Here is a 19,294-nt window from a genome sequence, read left to right on the forward strand (position 1 = left end):
GTCAAATACTTTTATGTTTCATGTGATCAGTTATGGTTTGTAGAAAGCCGCAAGTGTTAAACTGAATGTAAGCGCGCTGTAAAGACTTGTGTCTTTGAAACCCGATTTTCAACAGTGCAGACAAGAAGAAGCATAAGAGGTGGCTTTTACACTTTTGGACGTGTTTCATCAACCAAGGGCATGTAACACACCAGTCTGCTGAGTGGGCCGCATCTTCCATGCTTATGTGTGTGTGTGTGTGTGTGTGTGTGTGTGTGTGTGTGTGTGTGTGTGTGTTCATTCATCTCTAAGTACAGTGCAGCTTCCAGAGGCAAGCAGACACATCTGTAATAAATACGATTGTGTTTTAAAAATAAAACACATGGACTTAAGACTCCACGATTAGAAATGGTCCGTTAAGAAGGAGAACTCCTCCAGGAGTCGTGCTGTGCAGCATGGATGAATCACGTCCATAAGTTCTGCTCACCGTCGTAAAACCAGCTTGATGTCATGTGAAAGAGAACTACATTTCTGACCAGGGGAGAGCTGACTGCAGTATCCTACAAGACGTCTCCTAGCAACTCACACTGGTTGTCTCCAAGCCAACGGACGACAAAAACATTACTCAAGACAGATCCATCTGGACAAACAAAAGTCCAGACATGAGCAGTAAGAAAAATTAACGACAACAACTGGATCCCTATCTTCCATCAGGTGTCAGGACACCTCATCAAGCTCGTGCTGCTGGTCTGTGGACACAGGACTTACTTCCTGTCACCCAAGTCTGTTTCTCTGCACGCTGTGTAAGTGATCCTGTTGTAGTGCTGTCTGACAAGAGACTGCACCCATGAAATAGTTTAACCGGAGTAGTTGCACCTGAGATACAGAGTTTTGGCTTCCCTGTAATATGTTATGTTGTGGCTAAAATGAAGCCCTCTGTGACATTGCTTGTAAAAGGGGCTATACAAATGAATTTGTTTGATTTAAAATTATGTTCTTGCAATGAAGTTGAGATAGAACGTTCCTTGACTCTGACCACTGAGATGCTGTTATAACTCTGCACTTCTGGGCTAGATCTTCATCTGGACTTCATATACTGTATGCAGTATTTGTCTATTGCGAAAAAAGAGAAAACCACCTACTAAACTAATAAAACAAATGTTTTATGGACTGCAATGCTGACATGGAACCCCATTTGGACACATCCTGTGGGCACTCTGATGTAGCACAAGTGAACTTCCACCCAGTTGCTTCATAAAGTGTCAGGGTCTGAGCATCCTGGGGGTCAGACGACTCCTCGAGCCAACATGGTCTGACAGGAAGTAGAAAGCAGAAGGGAGAGTCTGAGGCTGTCACTTTCCCCTCTCAGCGGGTCGCACAGACATCAGGATCTAAGAAGAGAAGAAAACAAGTATTGATCTCCTGCAGGAGTCCAAGGTCCTCCGTCCTGACTGTACGAGCTCTACCCATCCTAAACTTGGACGGAGAGACGAAAAAGAGCGAAGGAGAAAAGAAGAGTTTGCATCAGGAACTACCAGACCCAAATTTTAGGAATTTCTTTGATACTGCAACAACCTGTGGGTATAATACATTCAGCCTTGCTTATGATACGTAAATGTTTTTTTATATATTCATAGTAAACTTTTTGACTGCCTTTGGAGGATAAATGTTATTTTTTCTTGTGTTCTTCTATAATTCTGTTCTATATTTTAAACTACAAGTGAACTGTGATAAAAGTCTGTATTTGTATTAATTGCATGTGAAATAAGGTTGGATATTTATTGAGCTGCAGCATTGAGAGGCAACGTTCTCACTTCCAGTAATGTTTGATATTTGATCTAGTAAACAGTGGGTCTCAACAGACTTCCTGTCTCCATGGACAACACAAGCAGCTTCCCCGTATCCCCCGCGGGCCCAAACCACAGCAGCAGCTGTTCCCGTGACAACGCATTGAAGACAGTAGTGTTTCCTGTCTTGTACTCCCTCCTCTTCCTGTTGGGGCTGTCACTCAACAGCCTGGCTGTGTGGGTGTTCCTCCACACGCCCTCCACCTCCCACTTCATCATCTACCTGAAGAACATCGTGGTGGCGGATGTGCTCATGACCTTCACCTTCCCGTTCAAGGTACAAACAATGACCCAAATGATTTAACTTGACTTGTCACAAACATGACGTCACGTATCAATATAAAAGTACAGGAGATTGTTTTTATCCAAAACAACACAAAGGGGAATTTTAACTTGTAACCTAGATGGGTGGATTTGTAAGTGTGCTTCATCTGCTGTTCTCACTCCCACTGAGCTTGAGCTGACTTCCAACATCGACCTTGTTAGACGTCTTCCTGTGCCTGACGCCAGCGTGTTCCTCCAGGTTCTGTCTGATTCCAACATGGCGTCCGTGGGCCTGCGTGTGTTTGTGTGCCGCGTCTCCTCCGTGCTGTTTTACCTCACCATGTACATCAGCATCCTGTTCTTCGGCCTTATCAGTGTCGACCGCTGCCGCAAGACCCTCCAGCCCTTCAGGGGCACCAACGCAGGCCGGCTGGCCTCCAGGAAGCTGCTGTCTGCGGGGGTCTGGGTCACCCTGCTGGGCCTCTCTCTTCCCAACGTGGTCCTGACCAACCGAAGCCCCACTTCAGCGCACTTCAAGTGCAGCGACCTGAAGAGCCGTCCTGGGCTGGTCTGGCATGAGGTGGTCAACCACGTCTGCCAGGTGATCTTCTGGGGGAATCTGGTGACCGTGGTGGTCTGCTACACTCTCATCACCAAGGAGCTGTACAGCTCGTATGCCCGGACCAGGGCCTCGCGGCCGGGGCAGGGGATCCGGCGGACCCCCACAGGCCCTGGGGGTCAGCGCCAGGCTCGGAGGAGGAAGAGCGTGAACGCTAACGTCTTCCTCGTGCTGGCGGTCTTCTTTGTGTGTTTTGTGCCGTTCCACTTCGCCCGGGTGCCCTACACGATGAGCCAGACCCGCGGGCGTCTCTTCCACTGCGGACAGAAGCTGTTCTTCTTCCAGCTGAAGGAGAGCACCCTCTGGCTGTCCTCGCTCAACTCTCTCCTGGACCCGCTCATCTACTTCTTCCTGTGTAAGTCCTTTAGGAGCACGCTGTTCCGTACCCTGAGCCTCCCTCCTGGGACCTGCGGCTGGATGACCGGCCGGGCGTCGGACTCCAACACGGGCGCACTGACCCCTGTGGGAGGCTCCTGCAGCTGAGTGTGGAACAGAAGGTTCAAAACTGGACGGGGGGGAAGTTGTTGCTCGGTGGTTAAGAGCACTTGCCGAGAGATCGAGAGGTTTTCAGGTTAAAACTGTGTAAACCCTGTAGTGTTTATTGCTTAGGATTAAATCGTCTGCTTTGTGAACATGTTATTGTAATCATTATTAACAGGTCGAGTGGAGATGGTCGTTTTTAGCTTTTTATCCATCAGGCACCAGAGAGGCAGTTGGGACAGTTGGTTTACTCTCTTGTGATCACACTGCCCTCTTGAGGGTGTCTGGGTGAAGTGTTCTGAAACTGAGAAGAAGGCATACTGGACATATGGACACAAACTCTTGTGTTCAACTAAATGTTGTTTTAGTGTTGGGAGGAGTTGTGTCTGTACTTGTCTTGTGAGACAGGCAGCGAATGAGAGCAACTCTGTCAGACAGAAGCAGATGCAACCAGAGAAGAAGATGAAGGCAACTTTCAAATAACTGTGTTAGCATGCGTTAACAAACCACTGTCCTTAAAAACAGTAATTTGCATAAATGTACATTTGAACAATGATTGGATCCTCTTTTTTTTCATTTTAAACTTTTACATTATATTACTGTAATTTATAAGACGTTTTTATCCACGTACAAACAGGGCACATAGAAAGTACAGTAGAAAGTCAAGCATCAGAAGTAGATGTGGGTGAGGGTAGATGTGGGTGAGGGTAGATGTGGGTGAGGGTAGATGTGGGTGAGGGTAGCGCGTCCAAGCAGCTCACTGCCCCATGTAGGCTGAGGCTTCACAGCGGCCTGGGTTCACATCCGGCCAAAAACCCCAACCGTATGTCATTCTCTCTCTCTCTCTCTCTCTCTCTCTCGCTCTCTCTCTTGCTCTCGCTCTCGCTCTCCCTCTCGCTCTCCCTCTCTCTCCACATTTCCTGTCCTCACCAAACATAGTATCTCTCTATCATGCATAACATAATAAAGGAAGATATGCCACCAACGTATATGTGTATGCATTAGTAGTTCTAGTTCAGTCAGCACACACTATGACCACATGGCAAAGCAGCCATATCTCAGCTAGCAGGCATGGTGCACCACATAATGCTGCAGTGCAACAACTCAATCACGGAATTGTATATCAATTCAGCACAACAAGAACATCTTGATTACAGTAGCCAGGCGTTAATGTATGGTGAACATAAGCTAGCTGACTAATGTGTGGAGAATAATAATAGCGCGCCTACAGTGTGATGATAACATGTGTGTTTGTCAGCAGCAGACTGGCCCCTGGGACAGTTCCTTCCCCTTTCAGGGCTAATCTGATATTGAACAGTAGGAAGCCATTCACAGGAGCGTGTGTGCAAGTATCTTGACTGTCACTTCACTTTGTCTGTGAGACTACGTTTATACTCTTAACCTATTTAGTCAACAGCTTCACAGGTAAGTGTTTTATTTGTAATCTACCGATGTAATCTGGGTGTTTAATTTGTGAAGTTCTATCACCTGTGTCTGTGTCTTATCACATTTACAAGATGTCATTTCTGCTTTTTAGACTTTTCACAAGTTGTGGGTGATGATTAATGTGAATCCGACTGCTATAAAATGAACATGACATAATTTTAACAACTCCAACAACGCAACCACATTTAAAAAATGTCTAAACTATTATTCTCGCAAACCAAATTCACAGATTCCACAAAAAAACAGTCTCACTAAAATGTCGTCTTCCTCTCCTGTTTTGGACTGTGGTTTGGACGAGTTCACCACACGCATAGTGTTGTCCACCCTCCTCTTTCTCCTTTTCGTCCCCGCCACGGCCCTCAACAGCGTGGCAGCCAGGGTGTGCCTCCACCTGCGCTCCTCCTCCACCTTCATGGTCTACCTGAAGAACCTGGTGGCGGCCGACCTCCTGATGACCCTCACCCTGCCTTTGTCAGCCACCGCGCAACTTCCTGGTTGTCCCGTGGCGTTGAGGGCCTTCACCTGCCGCGTGTCAGACCCCGTGTTCTACTGCTGCATGTACATGAGCGTGATCCTGTTGGGCCTCATCAGTCTGGACCGCTTCTTCAAAGTGGTGCGGCCCAGAGGCAGGAGGCCCTGCCAGAGCCTGATACTCAGCAAGACCATCTCTGCCTCCACCTGGCTGTTCTTCATCTCCTCCAACGTCCTGCCCACCATCGTCCTGACCAATCAGATCCCTGTCAACGGGTCGAGGGACCTCTGCATGAATATGAAGAGCCCCACTGGCAAGGCATTCCACCAGAACGTGGTGTCGGTCAACAACGCAATCTTCTGGTGCGTGTCCGTCCTGATAGGAGTCTGCTACGTGTGCATAGCCATGAAGGTTTTCCAGTCGTACAAGAACTCTGGGAGCAGCAACGATGAAGGGAACCGGAGGGTTAAGGTCCGGGTGTTTGTGGTTGTCATGGTTTTCCTGCTGTGTTTCGTTCCCTACCACGTCCTGCGGATCTTCCACATGAAGCTCCGGGCTGACAACAAGCCCAGCTGCCTCAAGACCAAACTACGCTTCGCCAAGAAGTTCTCAGTGTGGCTGGCAACGACCAACGTGTGCCTGGACCCACTCATATACTTCTTCCTGTGCAAGGCTTTCAGAGACAAGCTCAGAGAGATGATTCGTATTGGGGATTGGACCAATTCCCAGTCCTCTACAAACAATGACGAAGCCACACTTTGATAAGCCGAAGGCCAGGGGAATAGCTCAGTGGTTACAGCACTTGCTGACAGATCCAATAGGTTTCAGGATTAAATCCCTCCCTTTACTGTTTGTTGTTTAGGATTGCATTTTCTGCTAAATGGATGTGTTTTAGGTTTAAATGGCTGCAGATAAAGGCTTGAATCTCCTCGGCAAAGTCTGCTAAATATATGAATATTTTGATTATTATGACTCATTTCATAGCATTTAACAACTTCAAATCTCCCCTGAACTGTACATTGATTTGGATCAAACCTGCTAAATAAAACACTTTGCATTCAATCCTATGCTGCTCTCCTCCTTGGTTATATGTATTTTTACTGAGTAGATTATTTTGAGGTTTTATGACAACTTTTCACCAGAGATCTGCCTTGTATTACAGTTTTTCTCAATTGTTTAAACACAAATACTGGTACTTGAGACACAATTACCACAGCATGTAACTCATGCACCAACCCCCTAAACCAATTCTGCTAAACTACAAGCACAATTCCTGCTTTACACTCAAATTGCATTACTAAAACACACTTTTATCAAAACACTAACACAATTCTCTGCATTTGGCATAATTTCCATGAAGAAAATCTTTTGTTTTCACAAGGAACACACTGCCATTCAAATATGCACACTGACTCATCGCATGGACAAACACCTGTCACACAGTTTTACAATTAGCAATCAGAGCTTTAGCATAAAAGGGCAACAGGTGACCTCTTCTGTTTTTGAGCAATGGATGCCAACATTGGAAACAGAGGCAGAGGCAGAGCAGTGAGAGTAAGAGGAGGAGGACGGCCAAGGACCGTAATCTCTAATGAGATCAGAGCCACTTTGGTTGACCATGTGGTCAACCATGGTCTAAAAATGAGGGAGGCTGGGAAAAGAGTACAACATACAAAACATCAGAATAATTTACTGTATACAGTTACATTATTATAATTTTTCTTTGTATTTGCCGTAATGTTATGGCGTTATTTTCTAGGACCATGTTCGTGATTTCAGTTTCCTGTTCAGGAGACAGAAGACGTTCTTGACCACCTTGTGGTTGACATTGTTTGGAGTGTAAAGTTTAATTTTGCAGGAGAAGTGAGGGGTTTTGCCCATTGCGTGTGTTTTTTGATTTGTGTGTAGAGTTCTGAGAGTATGAGGTATGCTTTCAGAAAATGTGTGTAACCAATCGAGAAAAACTGTAAACAGTGACTCATGCGGAGATAGGAAATCTCTCAACTAACCAAACAGGAAATTTTGAAAGCTTGTGAGCATGCCTTTTGAATGTACTTTCTAATACACACCTGAGGCATTGTCACCTTTGCTACTGTTTGTCAAGAAAACTGATCAAACATGTTATTCCCTTTTGATTGACCTGTGCCATAGGGGAAGGACTACTTTACAACATTTGGGGGGACTTGACCCTGCAACCTTTCCAGCGGCCATCAAACACTCTACCCACTGTCAGGGGACTCTTCAATGTGTTATCATGATTACTTTGATATTGCCATCATTTAAACTACAATGTTATTAGATGTTGTCTCGATACGTTCAGCCGTTGACGTGTGCTGCTCTCTGCATCTTCAGTCCACAGAACCTAATCACCTCTCGGGGACATCCTGTCAGCCATGCTGATAAGGAAGGGTAAAGATGTGGTCTGATTGGTTGGTTCTTACAGATGATGGTTACATCATATACATGACATACAAGAAAATGTGGATATTTGGTTTCTTCTCCTTGGCTACTCTTCTGGTCTCTTTGTCTCTCTCTGTTTCTCTCTCTGTCTCTCTCGCTCTGTCTCTCTCGCTCTGTCTCTCTCGCTCTGTCTCTCTCTCTCTCTCTCTCTCTCTGTCTCTCTCTCTCTCTCTCTCTCTCTCTCTCTCTCTCTCTCTCTCTCTCTCTCTCTCTGTCTCTCTCTCTGTCTCTCTCTCTCTCTCTCTCTCTCTCTCTGTGTCTCTCTCTCTGTCTCTCTCTCTCTCTGTCTCTCTCTCTTTCTCTCCACATGGATCATGGTAGATTAGGTAAGGTTTAAACCTTCCTTTTGTAAAATCTTTGCCCATTTTTGCAATGTTATTAAATATCATCTTCATTTTACTTGACTTTGACCATTCATCCTCAAGTTTAACCCACAAAAGTCAAATAACCACAATTCCAGCATACTCTGTGAATATTACATTGTCCAGTTTCCCCTCCTCTATCACTACATTTTGGTTGTTTGGACAATTACAGATTTTCACAATTGCTAAAACACATTTCTTGAAACAGTCACCCACTTTCTCAAAACTGTAAACAAAAACCTAATCTTCAAGCAGTATTTACCAAACCTCTGAATCCTCTTGCAAAATGAATATGTTGCCTCAAAACAGATTTACCTGTGTTTAAAATCAAACACTGCTCTTTAATCATAAACAAAGTGATCAAAATTATATACACTATCAAGCAGTCAGTAAACAATACACCAAAAAATAGAAAACACATTGTTCCAAATATATAGTTCTCAAGGAGAAGAACATTTTTACGAAACCTCAAAACTAATTTCATTTTTATCCGTCATTGTCTTTTGATGAACAAAAACATATTCTATCATGGTAGCTCAAAATTGATGAGAAATTACTACTCTACTTTGCTCTTTGCAATTGTTTTGCTCTTTCTTCTCCTTGTACCCCTATACAGTACTGTACCCTGCATCTCACTACTCACATCTCACTCTTGTTCTGTGTTGATATGAACCTGCAACCAGTCAAAATATATTGAGCAGTCAGTACTGTTACTGTAACAAATGGAAAGCACATTGTTTCGGGTCATACAATTAGTTCATTGTACAGATAAACAGCCTACAATGCGCTGTACTACAGTATACAATACTACAGTGAAAGGGCCAAAATCAAAGGAGTAAACATGTGATCAATGTGCTTCTTCTTGTCTTTGGGATGGGTCAGGACAGAGCACTTCATCAACATCACAAGGAATATTTTCCCACCTTCAACAACCTGTTTGTTCTCTGAACAGGCTTATATTGTTTCTGTCACATCATTTGAAACATGTGAAATCGAATTTGAGTGGTTGTGTTTAGTCAATGACATGTTTTCTCTATTTGTATTTGATCGTTGCCATTTGTGTTTACCAGTATGGATGACATGTGCATCATAGTGCAGAACGTGTTTTAAAAATAAGAATGTGTTTAAAGTTTTGCTGAAAATTCTAAGTGAGATCTGCTAATGGTGTTTTACCATGTGACATGGTTTAAGGTATTGACAACAGACAGGCACAATTAGCTACATGAGTTCAGGCAACTGAGAACTTTGTTCAGCCAATGGTTTTTAGTGTTTTAGCAATTGAGAAAAACTGTAATAAAATATAAAAATATTAACCCCTATAATATAATATTGAAAAAAACTATCTGTGGTCAGGAATATGGTGTGACCTTTGACTTTTAAGAAGCCAACTGGGCTGGATAGGAAGCAGAGGACGGAGACCCGAGGCTGGATTTGCATCTTTTGGAGCTACAAAGTATCTGTCGAAGACGTAGTCTGACCACAATGCAGAGAGAACCTGCGAGACAGGAACCAGGGAAGGGGCCTCCACAGCCTCACAAACCAAGTACGCTCACATTAACTTTATCATCTGGATCTAATCATTTCACAATGTTGCTACCTCACCAGCAGGCGGATGAATCTTGTTCTCATTTTGATGTATGTCATCCTTTTCATCCTTCCAGTTAATGTTTGGGGTGACTTCAGCCTGTGGTTTAGTTTGACAGTTTTATCATCTGTGGTGACATCTACTGGGGACAAACAGATAGCTCAGAAATACTGATCATAGAAAAGATTCAAACCTGTTTTATTGTATTCAAATGTCCATACTGTTTACACAGTCTTACAGAGTGCGAACTTGTGTTCAATAAATACATCCTGCACTATACTGGTAGGTAACAGAACTGGGAAGTACACATACAGTATTGTATACAGACATTGATAGGTACACATGAAGCATGTTTGGATATCTGTGATGTCTACATTGAAATAGCCAGATGTAGACCTTGAATCCTGGATAAGAATTTGAAAGCCAAAGACATCTGAAAAAAACAATGCAAATCACATCCAACAGACCAAAAACATCAATGGATTCATCTTGTTGATCTTTATCAGGTTCAAGTTCAAGTCTTTTATTTGTTAGGTACACAGAACAACACAAGGTCAGACTGGGCACTGAAATTCTTAAGACAAGACAACGCAAGCACCTGGCATAACATAACATATAAGTACACAGAACATAATTTACATCTACGCTGAGCTTAAATAAGTGAAATTATTTGCAATTATTTGCATCCTCTCACCTTCTGAGTCCTTAAACAGTCAAACCCTGTAAGATCCTCGGCCTGGTCTATTTAAACAACTGCTATAAAGTTTGTTTTTGGTTGTTTTCATTGAACTGGGTGAATGTTTCACCAATGAAAAAGTCTCTGATCAAGGCGTCTAGATTTTTATAGTTCATTATGTCAACTGCAAAAAAGATTCACGTTACATTTCATCTTTTGTTGGCTACATTTAGGAAAAAACTGGGATTGCAAGATTTTAAACAACATTCCTATTTGTTTATCCCGCTCTATAGCTGCTACGATGACAACAAATCTCACGCTACCCTGGAATTGCAGCTCCTTCGGCATCATGGAAGTCGCCCTCCCCTGCCTGTTCTTCCTGATGTTCCCTCTAGCCCTGCTCCTGAACGGCGTGGCCTTCTGGGTCTCCCTCCACCTGCGCTCCTCCTCCACCTTCATCATCTACCTGAAGAACCTGGTGGTGTCGGACCTGGTCATGACGGTGGCCGTGCCCCTCCTGGCTGCCAGCAGGCTCCCCGGGGCCGCGCTGGGCCTGCAGGTCCTCACCTGCCGTTTCTCCGATGTCATCTTCTTCACCTGCATGTACATGAGCATCACCCTGATGGGCCTCATCAGCCTGGATCGCTTCTTCAAGGTGGTGCGGCCCGGAGGCAGGCTGTTGGGTCAGAACCTGCTCTTCAGCAGGCTGGTGTGCGGGGCGGCCTGGGTGGTTCTGTATGGAGCCACCGCCATTCCCACCATGATTCTGACGGACCAAGAACCCAACAACAGGACAGAAAAGGTCTGCATGTCACTGAAGGGTCCAGTCGGTCTTCGGCTGCACACAGTCGTGGTCATCTTCATGGATGTCCTGTTCTGGTCTATCAGTGTGCTGGTGGTGTTCTGCAACGTCTGCATCACCAACAAGGTCCTCCAGTCCTTCAGGGACTCTGGCAGCAACAACAGCCAGGGCAAGAAAAAGACCAAGCTCCGCGTCTTCCTGGTTCTGGTGGTCTTCTTCGTGTGTTTTGTGCCCTACCACGTGGTGAGGATTCCGCTGGCTCTTCAGGAGAGCTACGAGGTCACAACGTGCTCTGGCCTCTGGGCAGATGTTGTCAGCATGGTTCCTCTGTGGCTGTCAACCACCAACGTCTGCCTGGACCCCCTGCTCTACGTGTTCCTGTGTAAGGAGTTCAGGGAGAAGCTGATGGAGACGGTGAAACGAGGAAGGAATTGTGTCAGCAGGCCTTGACTTCACTTTGTTTTCAAACATTCAAATAATCTCAAACATGTCTTTGTTCTCAACATCTCCCCAACCCTCGATATCTATCATGTAATGTCTCTCTTGGGTTATGTTGAAAAAAAAGACAATAAAAACTTGGAGCAAAAAATACTAAGTTCATTCATTTAGTCAGCAGGGCTGCTTTCTTACGTAACACTTAGCGAAACCTTGTGCAGTCCATGTTCAAAAGATGTGAACTTTGTGGTCGACTTTGCACAATTTGTCGTCAACCGGGAGTCATTTCCTGGGATTTGCATCTTTGAGAGGGAAGACACGCCCACTTGAGAGGGAAGACACGCCCACTTGAGAGGGAAGACACGCCCACTTGAGATGGAAGACACGCCCACTTGTTCTTCTCCAGATTCTCTGGTTCCATCCTGAGGCTGTACCCCATACTTTGTATGTTAAAGACGTAATCTCTTTCAGTCTGCCCTGGAGGTTACCAGCAAGGTGAGTCCAAATGCTATTCTTACTTTTACCTTTCTCCTTTTTAGAGGGTTAGTTGGGGTGTGTCAAGTTCAGTATTTTCTTTATAGCCAACTTTGTTTTTTTGTTTATTAATTTATTTCATTGGTGCTGAGGGAGAGAAGGATATGCAAGGTGTTCTGTATCATGTAGAGACAGGCATGTTCACATGTAGAGACAGGTATGTTCACATGTAGAGACAGGCATGTTCACATGTAGAGACAGGCATGTTCACATGTAGAAACAGGCATGTTCACATGTAGAGACAGGCATGTTCCATGTAGAGACAGGTATGTTCACATGTAGAGACAGGTATGTTCACATGTAGAGACAGGCATGTTCACATGTAGAGACAGGCATGTTCACATGTAGAGACAGGCATGTTCACATGTAGAAACAGGCATGTTCACATGTAGAGACAGGCATGTTCCATGTAGAGACAGGTATGTTCACATGTAGAGACAGGTATGTGTACATGATGTAAGCTTTGTTTGTCAATTTCATGACAAGGTTGTATAATAGAATTTGTTTCACAACTAAAAGTATTTTAGTTGCCAAAACAACATATTTGACTGCATATCCTGTCATTTAAGTGCATAAACAACCTTTTTAATTGTTGGTGAAGTATTTTTGAATAAGACATTTAAGTCTTTATATTTTGTGGTGTGCAAATCTCATGCTTTTTTCTTAGTGGAAATTACAAGCCAATGCCCATGAACAGGTGAGGCAGCGACATGCAAATATTAATGCAAACCGTGTTTAACTGAGCAAGAGGTACATTCAAAGTTTAACCTCATTAGCATCTGTGTTTGTTTTTTAAATTGTTTGTTTTTTCCAAACACTTACAAGAACTTTACCTTCCTTGCTTTCTCACAGGTCCCAAGATGGAACTGAACCTCACAGCTCTGAGCTGCATGGTCTCTACCAGCGATGTCCTGGACGTGGTTCTCCCCTGCCTATTCTTCCTGATGTTCCCTCTAGCCCTGCTCCTGAACGGCGTGGCCTTCTGGGTCTCCCTCCACCTGCCCTCCTCCAACACCTTCATCATCTACCTGAAGAACCTGGTGGCGGCCGACCTCCTCATGACCTTGACCTTTCCCCTGAAGGCGGCCAGCGATCTTCCTACAGCCGCGCTGGGCCTGAAGGTCTTCACCTGCCGCTTCTCAGACGTCGTGTTCTTCAAGAGCATGTACATGAGCATTACCCTGATGGGCCTCATCAGCCTGGATCGCTTCTTCAAGGTGGTGCGGCCCGGAGGCAGGCTGTTGGGTCAGAACCTGCTCTTCAGCAGGCTGGTGTGCGGGGCGGCCTGGGTGGTGTTATTTGGAGGAATAGCGATTCCGACCATCATTCTGACAGACCAGGAAGCCAACAACGCTACGGGGTACTCCTGTATGTCTCTGAAGAGCACGGCTGGCCAGAATCTACACAAGTATTCAGGTTTCTTCAATAACATCCTGTTCTGGTCTGTCAGTGTGCTGGTGGTGTTCTGCTACGTCTGCATCACCAACAAGGTCCTCCAGTCCTTCAGGGACTCTGGCAGCAACAACAGCCAGGGCCAGAAGAAGACCAAGCTCCGCGTCTTCCTGGTTCTGATGGTCTTCTTCGTGTGTTTCGTCCCCTACCATGTGGTGAGAGTCCCCTACATTCTGGTTCAGACCCAGACCCTGGACCGCTGCACCGATGCCTGGATCCCCATCGGTAACAAGATCACCCTGTGGCTGTCCACAACCAACATCTGCCTGGACCCCGTGCTCTACGTCTTCCTCTGCAGGGAGTTCAGAGAGAAACTGGTCGCCATGACGGTTCTGGGAAGGAGAACGTCAGGCATCACAGAAGATTCCTCACAGCAGAGCTCTCTACAAGGCTAGATGTTCTGTGATCGTTGGTCCACCACGACACTGCATGTTGTGTTGAGTTGCTTTGTTCGTTTGCGGGGAGATCCTGGGCTATGTAACGCCCTTAGCAACAGCCGTGTCATTGGAGTTGGTTGTTTTAGTGAAAGATTGAGTTTTAGGACTGTTGACGAAGAAAACTGTGTTGTGTCATTTATTTTACTTGAAATTATGTTTATTAGCCAAACCCAACACTTATGTTATGTTTTAAAACAAAAAAATACACTATATCCTAACACTTGTGTTGTATGTTACTGAGCCTTTCGCATTTATTAAGAGTTACTGTAAAACATTAATATCTAATGACAACTAAAAGGATAAACAACAGCAATGGTCTCTAACCGTATAAAACAGGTTCCCACAGCCAGCACAGGGTAAGCGATCACAGCACGTACTTTAAACCAGCACAGGGCAAGAGATGACTCGATTCGTTTTTGACCTTGTTTCTCAGAAGCCCACACGCTATTATACTGTAAAAAATGAAACATGCAGCGAGATTACAAACCCAGCTAGCTGCATGCTCTGTGGTTAGGCTCAGCTCAGAACTAGGCCTGTGGCCATACAATGTGTGTGTGTGTGGGGGGCGGCTGAGGTCTGTAGAGATCTGAATAGCGTGTCTCTGAATGTGGAAGTCGCTGCTGCCCAGCAGTGAGACTGACAAGCACTGGCAGGGGAGATCAAACTGGATGCAAACAATCAGGCAGGAAACTGGTGAGGAAAGTGTTTCCACGCCACTAGAAACTGGGAGAGTTGTCAAGACACGCGCACACACAGAGAAAGAGACAGAGAGAGACAGAGACAGAAAGAGAGAGACAGAGAGAGAGTGAGATAGAGAGAGAGAGAGAGAGAGAGAGAGACAAAGAGAGAGACAAAGAGAGAGACAAAGAGCGAGACAAAGACAGAGAGAGACACAGAGAGACAGAGAGACAGAGACAGACACAGTGTTCGGTTGATTGTGTAGAGGCCAACAGCAAAGCTACAGTAACAAAAGTGAATGTTTGGTGGAAAAAAGTAAAAGCTGATTAAGAAATTTCACTTCTTCATATTACGAAGCCTGACTTCTGCAGTTGAGCACTGGAATTCCCAGACATAGCTTCACATTACCGAGGTAAGGACAAACAGAAAAATAACCCATTGAATTGTTACTTATTCAACCTTGTGCAGACAGAGACCTGAACTGTATTTTGGTCTATGGGCGTACATGAAGCCCTCTGTGACATGCTTGCGTGTAAAAAAGGCTATACAAATACATTTTATTTGATTTTTGCTCGATAGGAAACTTTTTTTAAATTGCTTTTCATTGCCGCCTTGTTTCTCCAGGTGTTTGTGATTGCATAAAAATATCACGTCGTTCTCAACCCCTTGTCCCTCCTTGCTGCTGCTCAGTTACACAGTACTGAATATCTGAAGCCCTCAGCCTAGACCACCAAGTAAGGGTTGTAACACAATGGTTGATACAATGGTATGAAATAAACTGTTTAAGCAAAGCTGGCAAGCTCGCGCTTTTATCCAAAGTCACAATCAGAGAGCGCGGGTGGAAGGTACAGCAGGAAACCACTGATCAGAAGTACCCAGTTCTGACAGTGTTTCGAACGATCAACGTATGACCAACATTTAACAGACCCAAGCAGAGGTGTCAAGTAACAAAGCACAAATACTTTGTTACCTGGGCTGCACCCCACATTTTTCAACATTAACATTTCAATATAACAACTCATTATGGCCCTTTGGAAAAATGTTTTTTTGGGGGAGGTTGGGTCATGCATTATAGACCCCCGTGCCTAAGCTTTTGTCCTTAATGGCATTTTTTCCCCTTACATTACTACTTTTACTTTTATACTTTAAGTAGTTTTGAAACCAGTACTCCTACTTTTACTTGAGTTTATAGATCAATCAGGTGGACAAGAAACAGATCGAGAATATTCGAGTGTTCCTTTGACTGAAACCGAGATTCGGTTAGAACTAACTTGTCTTTTTTATCTCTCTCTGTCTCCCCCCCCTCCCCCCCTCCCCACCCCCCTCCCCCCCTTCACCCATCACCCCTCCCCTCCCCCCACCCCCCCTCCCTCCCCCTCCAGGATGAATGCCAGTCTGTCTAACTCAACGGAGCAGAAGTGCGTGCGGGACACCAGTGTGACTGCCGTGCTGTTTCCATGCCTCTACAGCGCCCTCTTCCTGGTGGCGCTGGTACTGAACTGCCTGGCAGCCTGGATCTTCTTCAACATCCCAAGCACCTCCACCTTCGTGGTCTACCTGAAGAACGTGGTGAGGAATCCACGGCTTGTTTAGGTTTCATTTTTGATGTCAGAAGGAGCCCCTTCTATCTGTGGGACAGAAGGATTTAGTTTGAATCGTTTATGCCCGTTTGAATCATTTCCTGATTGGAAACATGTACTTCCATTTGAATATTTAACTATTTGAAGCCTTCACATCCATTTGCATTCTTGACTGTTTGAATCCCACAAACGGACGTCTCACCTCCTCATTGTTCCTGACCGCCAGGTGGTGGCAGACCTGCTGATGACGCTGACCATCGCAGTGAAGGTCCTCAGCGACGCAGGGCTGGGCTTCTGGCGCCTGAGAGCCTTCTACTGTCGCTACTCTGCTGTGCTCTTTTACAGCACCATGTACATCAGCATCCTGCTGCTGGGCCTCATCAGCCTGGACCGCTACCTGAAGATCGTGAGGCCGTTTGGGAAGAGCGCCCTCCAGAGGGTGGGGGTGGGACAGGCGCTGTGCACGGCAGTCTGGGTGGTCGTCACGGTGCTGGCGTTGCCCAACGCTGTCCTGAGCAACCGGGCGCCTGTCCCCTCTGGGGGCGTGCTGAAGTGCTCCTCTCTGAAGGAAGAGGCGGGGCTACGCTGGCACGAGGGCTTCAATTACTTCTGTCAGGTGAGGTCAGGTGGGGTCAGGTGGGGTCAGGTGAGGTCCTGTCAGTCTGGCTAACTGAGACCCTGTGTGTCTTCACAGGGGTGTGTGAGTATCTTGGTGTGTGTGAGTATCTTGGTGTGTGTGCGTATCTTGGTGTGTGTGCGTATCTTGGTGTGTGTGAGTATCTTGGTGTGTGTGCGTATCTTGGTGTGTGTGCGTATCTTGGTGTGTGTGAGTATCTTGGTGTGTGTGAGTATCTTGGTGTGTGTGAGTATCTTGGTGTGTGTGAGTATCTTGGTGTGTGTGCGTATCTTGGTGTGTGTGCGTATCTTGGTGTGTGTGCGCTGAGTGGAGAGCTGCTGGTTTCACACAGAGCTCCTGGTTCTGCAGGTCCTTTTCTGGGGCACCCTGCTGGAGATGGTGTTGTGCTACAGCTTCATCAGCAGGAAGGTGTACCAGTCCTACAAGGCGTCTCGCAGCAGCTGCAAGGCAGCGGGCCGCCACACCAAGGCCAAGGTGTTCGTGGTGGTGGGCGTGTTCTTCCTCTGCTTCGCCCCGTTCCACTTTGTCCGCGTGCCATACACCCTGACGCAGACCCGTAACCTCAGCAACCCCTGCACGGCGAAGAATGCCCTCTACGTTGCCAAGGAGATGACCCTGTGGCTGTCTGCTTCCAACGTGTGCCTTGACCCGCTCATCTACGTCTTCCTGTGCGGGGCGTTCCGCAGGAAGCTGACCACCGCACTCGGACGCAGACTCTGCCCACGGGACGGGGGGGGGTCTCCCACGGCAACGTCCACTCAGCTGGAGATGCCGAACGTTGCCCCCGGCAACAGGATGTTGGAGGTCATATCATCCCAGCAGCACGACAATCAATGACGCTTGCTTTCTCAATTCCTAATTGAACTCCCTTGTTGAACTGTGACCTGATCTGACCTTCTGCCAGCTATTTCTCTACCAACCATGCTTTGGCCTGACTCCTGGAACAGCCAATGAGAACAGACATGGTCCTAACAGAACACAATGCTTCTGTTTCTTAAAGTGCAGAGTAATATGTCTTGCATTTTTGTTAGTAATTCTGTTATACAAGGTGAGACCATAACAAGCCACTGTAACAGGAGAACCACCTCTAACCGGAAACATGCAGCATCCTGAAAGTTCTAGAAACATGCAGCATCCTGAAAGTTCTAGAAACATGCAGCATCCTGAAAGTTCTAGAAACATGCAGCATCCTGAAAGTTCTAGAAACATGCAGCATCCTGAAAGTTCTAGAAACATGCAGCATCCTGAAAGTTCTAGAAAATCACTTGAATCATAGAGAAAATGGGATATGAGAATATGCAGCTAGTAGTAGTAGCTGGGGAACTAGAGGTGTGACTTGTAACTATGTAAATATACACACAGAAAAGACCAAATGTTATACTGTAATATTATAAAAACAATGAACTCATGCAGTCAGTATTTTTTTCCATTCACCCACAACGTGTATGCATGCATGAACACACAAAGACTCACACAAAAAAACTGTAGAGTCAGCGCCGAGGAATATTTGTGTTCGCGCTGTCATTTCCTCCTCACAGCCGTCAGTGAACTTCCCTTTCGGTAATCTTCAGCTACCGGGCCGTTCTGTCCATCCCTCTCCCAGAACGGGGAATGGAGAGCTTTCCCGGACGTTTACACTGAGAGGATGAGAGGACAGGAGGATGGATGATAACGGACAGTTATTTCGGAAAGAGAAGACCGCTGCAATAAACGACGCTAATGAAACGCTCACGCGAACTCACAGTCTTGAAGAAGGTAGATAAATGGGTGTTGAATGGGTGTTTATTAAAGGAGAAAGGGAAGTTTTTGAGCGAGAAGGTTACGTAACCAGGTGCAGTCTTTCCAGATTAGGCTACACACACACACACACACAAAAACACAGACACGGTGAGGTGTAATACTCGGAGATAACAGCTGGGGGCAATAGACGCTACAATACAGTGCCTTACTGTAATGGAAAACTTTATTATTGTGAAGTGCGCACAAAAGATATTTGCAATGAAATGCTTGATTGTCAGTTTTCCCCAATAGTGCAGACAAGTACACTAATATGCCTACTACAATCTTCAATAAAGCCAAAAGTAAATCAGACAGTAGGCTACTGGTCAATATGAATTTCTTATATTTCCATATTGAACCCATACTAACTGTGAAACATACCACATAAAATATAATGGGAAGCAAGCACATCTGACGATATCCGCAGAAACTGTAGTTCATAATAAAAATAAACACTGCGATGGTGTCAGATTGATTCTCAAATTGGACGAAATTAGATGAGGTGAAGTGTATGAGGGAAAAAAAATTGTGATAATTCCCGACGGGAATAAATTGCCTTTTCCGACAACACCTTGCAGTCAAATCTCGTGACAGTCACTAATCCGGTGGAGGGATTAGGGAGGCCTTAGACCTGATTTACCGAGGCGTCCGAGGCGTCTGCACGCGGCGCTGATTAATCTAATAATGAAATATGATCTCGTTCCATCCACGCCAACACACCCGGCTGATATTTGGGCAGAAAATTAATGAGCTAATACTGTCGGACAAGC

The 19,294-nt window shown here is 45.6% G+C and overlaps 3 protein-coding genes and 2 pseudogenes across 3 annotated transcripts in view; all 5 read left to right on the forward strand.

Annotated features, from left to right (window-relative positions):
• Positions 1–3,341, forward strand: part of p2ry12 (purinergic receptor P2Y12) — a 3,585-nt gene extending 244 nt beyond the window's left edge. The window contains exons 1-4 of the mRNA XM_084674430.1: positions 1–782; positions 1,349–1,556; positions 1,822–2,103; positions 2,350–3,341. The exon at positions 1–782 is cut by the window's left edge and continues 244 nt beyond it. Coding sequence (XP_084530556.1) covers positions 1,855–2,103; positions 2,350–3,192 — 1,092 coding nt within the window. The 5' untranslated portion in view covers positions 1–782; positions 1,349–1,556; positions 1,822–1,854 and the 3' untranslated portion in view covers positions 3,193–3,341. The remainder of the gene's footprint in view (positions 783–1,348; positions 1,557–1,821; positions 2,104–2,349) is intronic.
• A 1,550-nt stretch (positions 3,342–4,891) lies between these two features.
• On the forward strand, positions 4,892–6,114 carry LOC146257975 (P2Y purinoceptor 13 pseudogene; annotated as a pseudogene).
• A 4,410-nt stretch (positions 6,115–10,524) lies between these two features.
• On the forward strand, positions 10,525–11,442 carry LOC146257976 (P2Y purinoceptor 13 pseudogene; annotated as a pseudogene).
• A 1,379-nt stretch (positions 11,443–12,821) lies between these two features.
• LOC146257977 (P2Y purinoceptor 13-like) lies at positions 12,822–13,808 on the forward strand. The gene has a single exon (XM_084674823.1). The coding sequence runs from the start codon at positions 12,822–12,824 to the stop codon at positions 13,806–13,808; it is 987 nt and encodes a 328-aa protein (XP_084530949.1).
• Positions 13,809–14,733: 925 nt separating this feature from the next.
• Positions 14,734–18,139, forward strand: LOC146257978 (P2Y purinoceptor 13-like). The gene is made up of 5 exons (XM_084674461.1): positions 14,734–14,940; positions 15,153–15,262; positions 15,911–16,097; positions 16,335–16,724; positions 17,094–18,139. The coding sequence occupies exons 3-5, from the start codon at positions 15,912–15,914 to the stop codon at positions 17,580–17,582; spliced, it is 1,065 nt and encodes a 354-aa protein (XP_084530587.1). The 5' UTR covers positions 14,734–14,940; positions 15,153–15,262; position 15,911; the 3' UTR covers positions 17,583–18,139.
• The last annotated feature ends 1,155 nt before the right edge of the window (positions 18,140–19,294 follow it).

This window comes from Hypomesus nipponensis, chromosome 15, assembly GCF_054491055.1.
Source record: "Hypomesus nipponensis isolate SF chromosome 15, ASM5449105v1, whole genome shotgun sequence".
In the NCBI taxonomy this organism is placed as follows: domain Eukaryota; kingdom Metazoa; phylum Chordata; class Actinopteri; order Osmeriformes; family Osmeridae; genus Hypomesus; species Hypomesus nipponensis.